Below are 13,100 nucleotides of genomic sequence, written 5' to 3' on the forward strand. Positions count from 1 at the left end.
TCTGGTCATTTCACAAAAGGGTTTAGCTTCAAGACCTTCTGGTCATTTCACAAAAGGGTTTAGCTTCAAGATCTTCTGGTCATTTCACAAAAGGGTTTAGCTTCAAGATCTTCTGGTCATTTCACAATAGGGATTTAGCTTCAAGACCTTCTGGTCATTTCACAAAGGGGTTTTAGCTTCAAGACTTTCTGGTCATTTCACAAAAGGGTTTTAGCTTCGAGACCTCTTGGTCATTTCACAAAATGGTTTTAGCTTCAAGACCTTCTGGTCATTTCACAAAAGGGTTTTAGCTTCAAGACCTTCTGGTCATTTCACAAAAGGGTTTACCTTCAAGATCTTGTGGTCATTTCATAATGGGGTCTTAGCTTCAAGACCTTCTGGTCATTTCACAAAAGGGTTTTAGCTTCAAGACCTTCTGGTCATTTCACAAAAGGGTTTAGCTTCAAGATCTTCTGGTCATTTCACAAAAGGGTTTTAGCTTCAAGACCTTCTGGTCATTTCACAAAAGGGTTTTAGCTTCAAGACCTTCTGGTCATTTCACAAAAGGGTTTTAGCTTCAAGACCTTCTGGTCATTTCACAAAAGGGTTTTAGCTTCAAGACCTTCTGGTCATTTCACAAAAGGGTTTTAGCTTCAAGACCTTCTGGTCATTTCACAAAAGGGTTTTAGCTTCAAGACCTTCTGGTCATTTCACAAAAGGGTTTTAGCTTCAAGACCTTCTGGTCATTTCACAAAAGGGTTTTAGCTTCAAGACCTTCTGGTCATTTCACAAAAGGGTTTTAGCTTCAAGACCTTCTGGTCATTTCACAAAAGGGTTTTAGCTTCAAGACCTTCTGGTCATTTCACAAAAGGGTTTTAGCTTCAAGACCTTCTGGTCATTTCACAAAAGGGTTTTAGCTTCAAGACCTTCTGGTCATTTCACAAAAGGGTTTTAGCTTCAAGACCTTCTGGTCATTTCACAAAAGGGTTTTAGCTTCAAGACCTTCTGGTCATTTCACAAAAGGGTTTTAGCTTCAAGACCTTCTGGTCATTTCACAAAAGGGTTTTAGCTTCAAGACCTTCTGGTCATTTCACAAAAGGGTTTTAGCTTCAAGACCTTCTGGTCATTTCACAAAAGGGTTTTAGCTTCAAGACCTTCTGGTCATTTCACAAAAGGGTTTTAGCTTCAAGACCTTCTGGTCATTTCACAAAAGGGTTTTAGCTTCAAGACCTTCTGGTCATTTCACAAAAGGGTTTTAGCTTCAAGACCTTCTGGTCATTTCACAAAAGGGTTTTAGCTTCAAGACCTTCTGGTCATTTCACAAAAGGGTTTTAGCTTCAAGACCTTCTGGTCATTTCACAAAAGGGTTTTAGCTTCAAGACCTTCTGGTCATTTCACAAAAGGGTTTTAGCTTCAAGACCTTCTGGTCATTTCACAAAAGGGTTTTAGCTTCAAGACCTTCTGGTCATTTCACAAAAGGGTTTTAGCTTCAAGACCTTCTGGTCATTTCACAAAAGGGTTTTAGCTTCAAGACCTTCTGGTCATTTCACAAAAGGGTTTTAGCTTCAAGACCTTCTGGTCATTTCACAAAAGGGTTTTAGCTTCAAGACCTTCTGGTCATTTCACAAAAGGGTTTTAGCTTCAAGACCTTCTGGTCATTTCACAAAAGGGTTTTAGCTTCAAGACCTTCTGGTCATTTCACAAAAGGGTTTTAGCTTCAAGACCTTCTGGTCATTTCACAAAAGGGTTTTAGCTTCAAGACCTTCTGGTCATTTCACAAAAGGGTTTTAGCTTCAAGACCTTCTGGTCATTTCACAAAAGGGTTTTAGCTTCAAGACCTTCTGGTCATTTCACAAAAGGGTTTAGCTTCAAGATCTTCTGGTCATTTCACAAAAGGGTTTTAGCTTCAAGATCTTCTGGTCATTTCACAAAAGGGTTTAGCTTCAAGATCTTCTGGTCATTTCACAAAAGGGTTTTAGCTTCAAGATCTTCTGGTCATTTCACAAAAGGGTTTAGCTTCAAGATCTTCTGGTCATTTCACAAAAGGGTTTTAGCTTCAAGATCTTCTGGTCATTTCACAAAAGGGTTTAGCTTCAAGATCTTCTGGTCATTTCACAAAAGGGTTTTAGCTTCAAGATCTTCTGGTCATTTCACAAAAGGGTTTAGCTTCAAGATCTTCTGGTCATTTCACAAAAGGGTTTTAGCTTCAAGATCTTCTGGTCATTTCACAAAAGGGTTTAGCTTCAAGACCTTCTGGTCATTTCACAAAAGGGTTTTAGCTTCAAGATCTTCTGGTCATTTCACAAAAGGGTTTAGCTTCAAGATCTTCTGGTCATTTCACAAAAGGGTTTTAGCTTCAAGACCTTCTGGTCATTTCACAAAAGGGTTTAGCTTCAAGATCTTCTGGTCATTTCACAAAAGGGTTTAGCTTCAAGATCTTCTGGTCATTTCACAAAAGGGTTTAGCTTCAAGATCTTCTGGTCATTTCACAAAAGGGTTTAGCTTCAAGATCTTCTGGTCATTTCACAAAAGGGTTTAGCTTCAAGATCTTCTGGTCATTTCACAAAAGGGTTTTAGCTTCAAGACCTTTTGGTCATTTCACAAAAGGGTTTAGCTTCAAGATCTTCTGGTCATTTCACAAAAGGGTTTAGCTTCAAGATCTTCTGGTCATTTCACAAAAGGGTTTAGCTTCAAGATCTTCTGGTCATTTCACAAAAGGGTTTAGCTTCAAGATCTTCTGGTCATTTCACAAAAGGGTTTAGCTTCAAGATCTTCTGGTCATTTCACAAAAGGGTTTAGCTTCAAGATCTTCTGGTCATTTCACAAAAGGGTTTAGCTTCAAGATCTTCTGGTCATTTCACAAAAGGGTTTAGCTTCAAGATCTTCTGGTCATTTCACAAAAGGGTTTTAGCTTCAAGACCTTCTGGTCATTTCACAAAAGGGTTTTAGCTTCAAGACCTTCTGGTCATTTCACAAAAGGGTTTTAGCTTCAAGACCTTCTGGTCATTTCACAAAAGGGTTTTAGCTTCAAGACCTTCTGGTCATTTCACAAAAGGGTTTTAGCTTCAAGACCTTCTGGTCATTTCACAAAAGGGTTTTAGCTTCAAGACCTTCTGGTCATTTCACAAAAGGGTTTTAGCTTCAAGACCTTCTGGTCATTTCACAAAAGGGTTTTAGCTTCAAGACCTTCTGGTCATTTCACAAAAGGGTTTTAGCTTCAAGACCTTCTGGTCATTTCACAAAAGGGTTTTAGCTTCAAGACCTTCTGGTCATTTCACAAAAGGGTTTTAGCTTCAAGACCTTCTGGTCATTTCACAAAAGGGTTTTAGCTTCAAGACCTTCTGGTCATTTCACAAAAGGGTTTTAGCTTCAAGACCTTCTGGTCATTTCACAAAAGGGTTTTAGCTTCAAGACCTTCTGGTCATTTCACAAAAGGGTTTTAGCTTCAAGACCTTCTGGTCATTTCACAAAAGGGTTTTAGCTTCAAGACCTTCTGGTCATTTCACAAAAGGGTTTTAGCTTCAAGATCTTCTGGTCATTTCACAAAAGGGTTTAGCTTCAAGATCTTCTGGTCATTTCACAAAAGGGTTTAAGCTTCAAGACCTTCTGGTCATTTCACAAAAGGGTTTAGCTTCAAGATCTTCTGGTCATTTCACAAAAGGGTTTAGCTTCAAGATCTTCTGGTCATTTCACAAAAGGGTTTAGCTTCAAGATCTTCTGGTCATTTCACAAAAGGGTTTAGCTTCAAGATCTTCTGGTCATTTCACAAAAGGGTTTAGCTTCAAGATCTTCTGGTCATTTCACAAAAGGGTTTAGCTTCAAGATCTTCTGGTCATTTCACAAAAGGGTTTTAGCTTCAAGACCTTCTGGTCATTTCACAAAAGGGTTTAGCTTCAAGATCTTCTGGTCATTTCACAAAAGGGTTTAGCTTCAAGATCTTCTGGTCATTTCACAAAAGGGTTTAGCTTCAAGATCTTCTGGTCATTTCACAAAAGGGTTTAGCTTCAAGATCTTCTGGTCATTTCACAAAAGGGTTTAGCTTCAAGATCTTCTGGTCATTTCACAAAAGGGTTTAGCTTCAAGATCTTCTGGTCATTTCACAAAAGGGTTTAGCTTCAAGATCTTCTGGTCATTTCACAAAAGGGTTTAGCTTCAAGATCTTCTGGTCATTTCACAAAAGGGTTTTAGCTTCAAGACCTTCTGGTCATTTCACAAAAGGGTTTTAGCTTCAAGACCTTCTGGTCATTTCACAAAAGGGTTTTAGCTTCAAGACCTTCTGGTCATTTCACAAAAGGGTTTTAGCTTCAAGACCTTCTGGTCATTTCACAAAAGGGTTTTAGCTTCAAGACCTTCTGGTCATTTCACAAAAGGGTTTTAGCTTCAAGACCTTCTGGTCATTTCACAAAAGGGTTTTAGCTTCAAGACCTTCTGGTCATTTCACAAAAGGGTTTTAGCTTCAAGACCTTCTGGTCATTTCACAAAAGGGTTTTAGCTTCAAGACCTTCTGGTCATTTCACAAAAGGGTTTTAGCTTCAAGACCTTCTGGTCATTTCACAAAAGGGTTTTAGCTTCAAGACCTTCTGGTCATTTCACAAAAGGGTTTTAGCTTCAAGACCTTCTGGTCATTTCACAAAAGGGTTTTAGCTTCAAGACCTTCTGGTCATTTCACAAAAGGGTTTTAGCTTCAAGACCTTCTGGTCATTTCACAAAAGGGTTTTAGCTTCAAGACCTTCTGGTCATTTCACAAAAGGGTTTTAGCTTCAAGACCTTCTGGTCATTTCACAAAAGGGTTTTAGCTTCAAGACCTTCTGGTCATTTCACAAAAGGGTTTAGCTTCAAGACCTTCTAACAATATGTCTCTATCCTAAATGAAAATGGCACCAATCTGAAACCTTCTGGTCATTTCACAATGGGGTTTTAGCTTTAAGACCTTCTGGTCATTTCACAATGGGGTTTTAGCTTCAAGACCTTCTGGTCATTTCACAATGGGGTTTTAGCTTCAAGACTTCTAATAATGGTACATCTGTGACAGATATGCGATAGTTCTTGGCCTCAATATTATTTTCTATGCTATTTCTGTAGGCTTTGAAGAGCACTAGTCATAGTTTTAACCCTAACTCTAACCCTTACACTAACCCTAACCCCCACACTAACACTAACCCTTACAATAATCCATACACTAATCCGAACTCTAACCCTCACACTAATCCTAACCCTAACCCTTACACTAACCCTAACCCCCACACTAACCCTAACCCTTACACTAATCCAAACCCTAACCCTTACACTAACAAGTACCCTTACACTAACCCTAACCATAATCCTTACCCTAACCTGTCTATTTGCAAATAGTTAATAAAATTTATCCAAAACAATGGTCTAAATGATCAGAATGGTATTTTCAATCAATGCGTCTCTGATGTTTATTTGCTGACATTGCAAATGTCACATTTCATTCTTCTGCTTGTTGAAAGTTTAGTTTGTGACTCAACGAACTCGTTCAAGTCATTAACTTTATCTCCACTTTCAAATCGACAAAACAGCTTGTTTAGTTCATTCACAAAAAAATCTATTCAACCAAAAGCTAAACCGTCTATTACATGGGTGTACATGTATTGTTTACAAAGTAGTTCCTAATACACAATACTATTTTTTAGACACATGTCATGCAGTATGAAGCCAAGTAGTATGGAAAAATATTGCAAATTATGAGAATGTAAAAAAAAGAAAATAAGCGTAATGTGTCATGAACTGCAACTAACTATAAAATACCAGATTTAATAGCAAAAAGACTCAGGGACTAAAGCGAGATTGTGTCATATACTGTATTTAAGAATGTAACTATAACAAAAATGAGAAAAGTGATTGTCAGTATGTTCATATCCTGATGATGACACCAATATTTACCAAGTTTTTCACTGAAATCCATCACCAATATTTACCAAGTTTTTCACTGAAATCCATCACCAATATTTACCAAGTTTTTCACTGAAATCCATCGAAACGTTTGGGCCTTGTTGCACTAAAAAGACTGAGTACTAGAAAGAAAACATATGAACACAAGGACTGCTTGAACTATGATGGGAATATAAAAATGTACATAATCATTGTAGCATAAAAAGTATGTCACAGTGACCTACTTTGGGTATGATGGTGTAATACTCCTCAAGGTGCATGTAAATATATTTTTTCTTAATGGTTCATACTGTGTCACAGAAACATACCTAAATGTAGGTGTACATGGTTAATGTAGTTACAGTAACCTTCTTTTGGCATGGTGATGCAGAAATCTTCAAGATGTATGCACATACCAAGTTTCATGACTACAAGCACCAGTGTCCCAGAAACTGACCCAGAAGCAGACATGCAGACGTATTAATGCCTACTCCAACAACTACCAGGCCAACAATGGAGAATTTGTGCTAGCTAGCTAAAATTAAATCATAATGTAGGGTAAAATAAAACCATAGCTTACAACAGACATTCAATCCACCATGGTTTTCATTCCATGACGTTTATTTTTAACACTAATGATGTAAAAGCAGTTTTTTCTCCATGTTGGTTTGCCCTCTGATGAGATTTGCAGCAACTCTGCTTTTAGTGGGTTTGGAGGAATAAGCATCTAGATACAAAACGTGGTAACACTGAACAAGGCATTTAGTGTAAGTTACTTACCAAAATAATCAGATGGTCCCAGCCTGCCAACTTCAACTGGTTCCTCATTCTCGGATCGTTTTTGCAACACAGCAGCAGTGCCCTAAAGAAATATATTTTTAATTTTTTTTAGAAATAATATTTATGCAAAAGCTGGAAAACAATAATCTTTCCTCACACAAATCAAATATACAATCTTCATTTGATAAAACCTGAGCATTTGCAAAACACTGTTTTCCGTGCAAATAGAGTATTTTACTTAACTATAAGAACTGCTGCACAAAATTTTAACATTGCTGATATAGACCTTGACCCAATTGCTGATATAGACCATAACCCAATTGCTGATATAGACCATGACCCAATTAGCAGCAGGGGGGGCGAATCCGACATTTTGTCCAATCGTTATTTTGCTTAATTAATACTTCTGCACTCAGCGGATCCGGTGTAGTCAGCGCCTGGTAAAAAAAAAACAACGACGGTCCATCCTACACGACGGTGACGTCATTTAGTTTAATACACTTTTCTGCGCGCCGATCCCAGCGTCGTCAGCGTCCGGTAAACACAGCGACGACCGCGTCGATGTCATTTACCCCCCTGCTGCTAAGAAGTTATTTACAATGATCTTACAAACAGAGTGATCACTAACTCCTCCTATTGTAGATCAATTAGGTTATTTGACTGATCGGTAAGTCTGAAATTAATTCTCGTTAAAAACCGATTATGGCATCGCATATAGACCGGATTAATCGGGCTCTCAATGATTAAGAATCCGGGAGGGGCTGTTGGCGAAAATGAATAAAGGATATACCCCTGTTGAACTTGATTTGATTGCTTGGTATCTACCTGGTAACTCCCTTCGATAACATCACACACTAGATTGATTGCTATCACCGATGCGATATTTACGTTGTATGGAGCAATATGCCTACCACCATCTCCGTTATCGTGTCTGAGGATAATTGATGAACCGAGAAAATCATTAAGAGACTTTCTTAGTTCTGGCGCGTTGTATCCTGGAAACTTGAAATCGGGTAAATCGGCTTCTGTGATATTATACTCGGTTAGGAATTTTTGTTTATTATCATCGTTGTTATCGGATATTATTTTAACGATTCGCTCATTAATATATTCCATGTCTGATATAAGTTGATTTAACACCTCAACGTGTTTTCGTGCTTTTGTTTTCCGTAGTTGTTCTAGTTGCAATTGGTAATTACGATTAATCTCGATAAAAAAAACTATCGATATCATTTAAAATAACTGTTAATATGACGATCGATTCAGGAGTTTTGTCATACCGAAAATACCACTGCATGGCATTCCTGTTTTGAAATATAAACCAACTGGGTAATAACGTGTTTTTCATAATAGACAATTTATCTTGATAACTGGGATTAATTTCATGATACGATTGTGCATTCGTGTGCAAGTCCGCGGGGATTTCATTAGGTGGATTCTCGGGCCAACCTAGTATGGTTCTTATTGAACTGTTATAAATATCAACCATATACCCCGGTGTGCTTATTTCAATCGTCGACGATAACGTCGGTTCATGAACCGTAAGAGCGATTTTTGATTCTTTTCCTGTGATCGATTTTATCCTGCGTTGAAATTCTTTATTGATTTGTTCTACTTGGTATGACCCAGTTGGTATTGTAACCTCATTCCAGTCTGGGGTCCCATCGGGTTTATTTGTCCATGCAAAAACCAGCGAGTTATTAGGTTGTTGTCCGTTAAATGCTTCCGCTCGGATATTAGGCCAACTGTGATATATTCGCAATTTTGCCAGCGCTATTTCCTTTACTGGAATCGGAGAAGGGAAGTTTACACTGAATTCTGGCTTCGTTGATGTTATCGATATCATATTTGTTTGTACCAGAGTGGTGTTCTCCGCGATCCGTTGAAGTAATTGCAACCCTTCGGGGTTCAGTGACATTATTATTATTCGTCGTTTCTATTGTTTAATTTCAACACCGAATATTAACAACCTGCTTGTTTTCAGGAGAATGTTTTAAGCCCATTGAAGTGGTTTCAGGAGAATGTTTTAAGCCCATTGAAGTGGTTTCAGCGACGTGGTTTCCAGCTTCCAGTTGAAAATCCTCGATTTTTGACATCGCGGAGTCATGCAACTGGACCATCGTGGAGAATTCAGCATCGGATATAAACGAATTATCTATCACCAACGAGATCAACCCGGATAATTTCGAGTACGCGTCGGATACTATTTGATGTTTTACTGTATACTCGTTGAGTTTTTTCTGAGAACACGATGATATCCTTCTAGTGATTGCATTGGCGACTCCAGCAATTGTTGTCACCGCGGAGATAGCGATTGGAACAGCGATCGGGGCCATCATGGTCACCGTGGATAAAATAACACCGGTACCGGCTACTATACCCGACACCGAGTACACGACCGCGTCGATGGTGGTTATTTTTCGACGGTATTTTTTTATTTTTACACGGTATTGTTCGGAAAGCGTTTTCAAATTCGCGGAGAATTCTTTTACAGTATTGAATCGATATTGATGTGACGTCGGTGATACCTCTGATTCAATTACCTTGGTGGTCATTTTTATTTTAAAAGAGCTAGTGTTTTTAATTACTTAGATCCGTTACAAATTCCACATACCATGTAATGTTTGCCTCGGTTAAATGTCTATCGACGGCATAAATTGTAAACTGTTCAGTTGCGTCCTTGTCTATAATTGTTGATATTGTATTGTTAAACCCGGATGAACTCGACGATAATATATTAAACTGCATCATTGAAACCAGTGTCAATCGATAAATACCCTTAACAGTTGCGGTGATTTTTACTGTATTCTGTGTAGGAGTCCAAGCGAATGATCCATGCCGAATCGTGTATACTGTGTTGATGGTGTTTTCATGAGGGATTTTTATTTTTGTCACCTCCGGTAGTCTGTCTTTAATCGCTGTAACATCAGTTTTGATTGTTCCTATTTCCTGTGTATGCGCGTCTATACTCCTTTTGTTCGCTGTAATATTAACGCTGAATGCTTTTATGAGCACTTCATGCTCGTTTACAGCAAATTTGTTCTCTTTAACATCATCTTTGATTGTTTCTATTTCCTGTGTATGCGTTTCTATACCCCCTTTGTTCGCTTCAATATCAGTTTTGATTGTTTCTATTATCCGTTTATGCGCGTCTACATTATTTATGTTCGTTGCAACATTAAAGCTGATTTTTTCTATTATCAGTTTATGCGCGTCTATATTATTCTTGTTCGCTGCAACATCAGTTTTGATTGTTCCTATTTCCTGTCCATACGCAGTGATATCATTTATAGTTATTGTAATTTCATCCGGTCTGGTATTTTTTTTACCAAAGAATTTATCAATGGTGTTATCAGCCCTGTTAAAATTTTTTCGTAACGTGTAAAATTGGCCCGACAGCGTTGTAAACTCCGAAATAGTACTTTTTATCCCTACAAGATTCGGTTCGGTTACCGTCGGGGTTCCAAAAAAACTAGCAGTAGTGAGTTGTATATCGGTGACAGACTTTTGTATCCCCTCGAACTGATTTGCTTGCGCGTTAAATTTATCATACAAATTTTTTAACGAATCCGACACGGATATATAATTGTCGCCAAGTGTACTTATTTTTCCATTTATCGTCAAGATGGATTCACCTGATTTAAGTCGTCCGTCATCGGTATACAACGCGATGGTGTTCTCGGCGGCATCACGCTGTCGTATTAAAACGTCATTCAGCGACACATTACTGGATTTTAATTTACCCTGGCGGTCTTGAAATACAACTATTTCGCCCGGGTCAACACTGGTTAAATTTAACGTATCAGCGATTTCATCCTCGATTAGTTTTTTTATGTCATCGGTGGCGAGCGTTTCCGTGGGTTTTTTCAGCGCCGAAACCGGTTGTCCCCAGATATCAATCATTATTATTGTAAAAAAAAACAGTGTTTTTAATTAACCCGCCGGGCCTCTACGACCCCACTAGTGTATTCGTTTACAACCACATGAGGTGGTTTCCGCGATGATGAAATCGCCGCGAGTACGTTCAATACCTCATGGCCGCATATCGGTGGGTCACTTAATTGTTGTGTTGGCAGCGTGGAATAAAAAACCGGGGCTGAACACGCCCGGATATACTGCATGAACTCGTTTGGCGGGGCTAACCCGTATGAATCAAAATAGACGATCGCACGCGGATCAATTGCGTATGCAACCCAATGAGTCCCCGCTCCGGAGGATTTATCGAGGTTAATTATACCGGTTTCAATATTCCTTGGTTTTGTCGGTAATTGATCCCTCATAAAAACACCTCTGAAGTTTTTTATCGCTAACGCGTTTGCGGCATCTATTAAATCAAAATTAGACATAGGAGTTAATAAACGGTTCCCGGTAGTCTTAGACCCTTCCCCGAGTACCATGAATACGGGGTTCCCGGTAGTCTTAGACCCTTTCCTGCTATGGGTCGGTTTTTTTTATAGCCTTTCCCAGTTGCCTTCTTCAATGCCATTCCCGCCGCGGTACCAACGGCTCCTAACGCCGCCGCCTTCGCCACTGCTGGGGCCGCCGCGGCAATCAACGCTGGAATCGCAGCTAACAGCGGAAATATCCCACCGGTCTTTTCCATGTTTTTAATCGCTGCGGCCGAGAAATCTATTTGAACACTCTTTTTATTCTTCATCGCATCATTGAAATGTTTTATTTGACGCGCGGTCAACGATATCTTATGATTACCACCTGCCATCTGTGACGGCTTTAACGTTATTGTGGTTCCACATTGTTTAGCCGACTTTGATCGTAATTTCTTGACTTGACCATCCGTCAACTCTACACCGACAACATTATACGACATTTTTATTGTAAACGCGTTTATGTTTTCAATTACATGTTTTCCACTGGTGCATCAACGATTCTCATTCGTCCACCAACACCTTCCAACAGCATTGATTTATCGCTGAGAATGACAGCAACCGCTCTATAATCGGCAATAACGCCGCGAGTTACATTAGCTCGGAAGTGTATATCAACGACGGATTGTCTTGTTAAATCAAGATGTTCCAGCGAAAAGTAATAGATCGGATATAGTTCTTTGAAATCATGTTGTGATATTTGCAAACCAGTGTCAACGTTTTGATCACGACTCATATACGACAGCAACCGATGGTACACGCGTGCAATATGGTTTTGACCGTAATTAAGTTGTATATCCTCAGATGGTTCCTGCTGGCCGTTTATTCTCAGCGAGACGTCAGTAACGCCTAATCGATCAAATATCATATGGCTGGATAGTTGATTATCAACTCTCGTCATATCCTGCAACGCAACAAATATATGACGCGGAGCCGAAATGCCTTGTTGTGATGCCAGGTTCCATGTAAATATACCATTGATATTTGATTGCTTAGTATCTGTTGTTGTTGTTAGCCAACTTAGTAATGATTTTCCTCCCTGCTCCATAAAGGATAGCAATCGTGCCTCTGTGGTAATGGATGGAGTCATTACTGGCATCCACAATAATATTTTAGTTAAAACGACTTTACCAGAGTCATTATTTGGATTCGCAAGATCCGCTGGAATTCTCCAAATTGCATTTCTATCATCACCTTTTCGCACAAGCACCACGGTATGCTTTGCTCCGTAGATAACTTTTCGCACGTTCCTACAAAATCCAAATATATGATGCAGTGGAATCGCGCATGAGAAAGATCTACGCGGCCCTGTTAACATTGATATGCGTGTTGCAGCTCCGATGTTAAAATTAGGATCGCTGTTTATAATCATATTCTCAACATCAGCGTTAGCGCTATCAGCATTATTTCTTGGTCGTCTTACCACAAATTGCAAGTTTCCAGCAGTGTTTCTAGTATCCTTTGCAAACATCATAGATGGACCCGCTGATCTTGTATAATCGTCGGAATATCTTGCTAGCCCGATTATTGTTGTAGCAACATCAACATCACGTTCTATTGATTCAATTTCTCGCCCGTCAATGAGATATTTTGCGCTCTCAAATAGCGCCATTATGCCGTTATTGACTAAGCCAACTTTGGTATCATCTGGATACGGTGCTGGTACAGCAGGAGTATCAGCCTCTGTTACAAGTTCTCCTTCGATTTCAATAAACGCTTCACACGGCAAAAAATATTTACTGGTATCATGGACTTGAAGTTCAATTCGCGATCGTATGTTGGGTTGTACTGCATGATAGGAATAAAATTGATAATTACGGACAGAATCATCCTTGTGCACTGGTGCGTCCATATCAAACGCCGGGTCAGCTGTTCGTTTAAACATTTTATTTAATAATACGCTGATGCATCTAAATCATCGTCGTCATTTTAAATTCTTCGAATTTTGTGGTTTTAAACCATTTCCCGCTATTATGTTTGCGATGTCATCTTGATTATTGTTTACCAACGACGCTAGTTTTTCTTCCACGGCGTTATTTATTACTTTACTAACATTTGCAG

General features: G+C 39.1%; 1 protein-coding gene across 2 annotated transcripts in view; it reads right to left on the reverse strand.

Moving 5' to 3' along the window:
* The window catches only part of LOC149802465 (cAMP-dependent protein kinase regulatory subunit-like), a 255,972-nt gene that overhangs the window by 14,547 nt on the left and 228,325 nt on the right, over positions 1-13,100 (reverse strand). For both annotated transcript variants that reach the window (XR_016420033.1, XM_089951712.1), the window contains exon 10: positions 6,655-6,736. Coding sequence is in view for 1 of the 2 variants with exons in the window: in XM_089951712.1 (XP_089807838.1) it covers positions 6,655-6,736 (82 nt within the window). In the remaining variant the exon portion in view is untranslated. The remainder of the gene's footprint in view (positions 1-6,654; positions 6,737-13,100) is intronic.

This window comes from Sinohyriopsis cumingii, chromosome 3 (assembly GCF_028554795.1).
Source record: "Sinohyriopsis cumingii isolate HCF-2022 chromosome 3, ASM2855479v2, whole genome shotgun sequence".
In the NCBI taxonomy this organism is placed as follows: Eukaryota; Metazoa; Mollusca; class Bivalvia; order Unionida; family Unionidae; genus Sinohyriopsis; species Sinohyriopsis cumingii.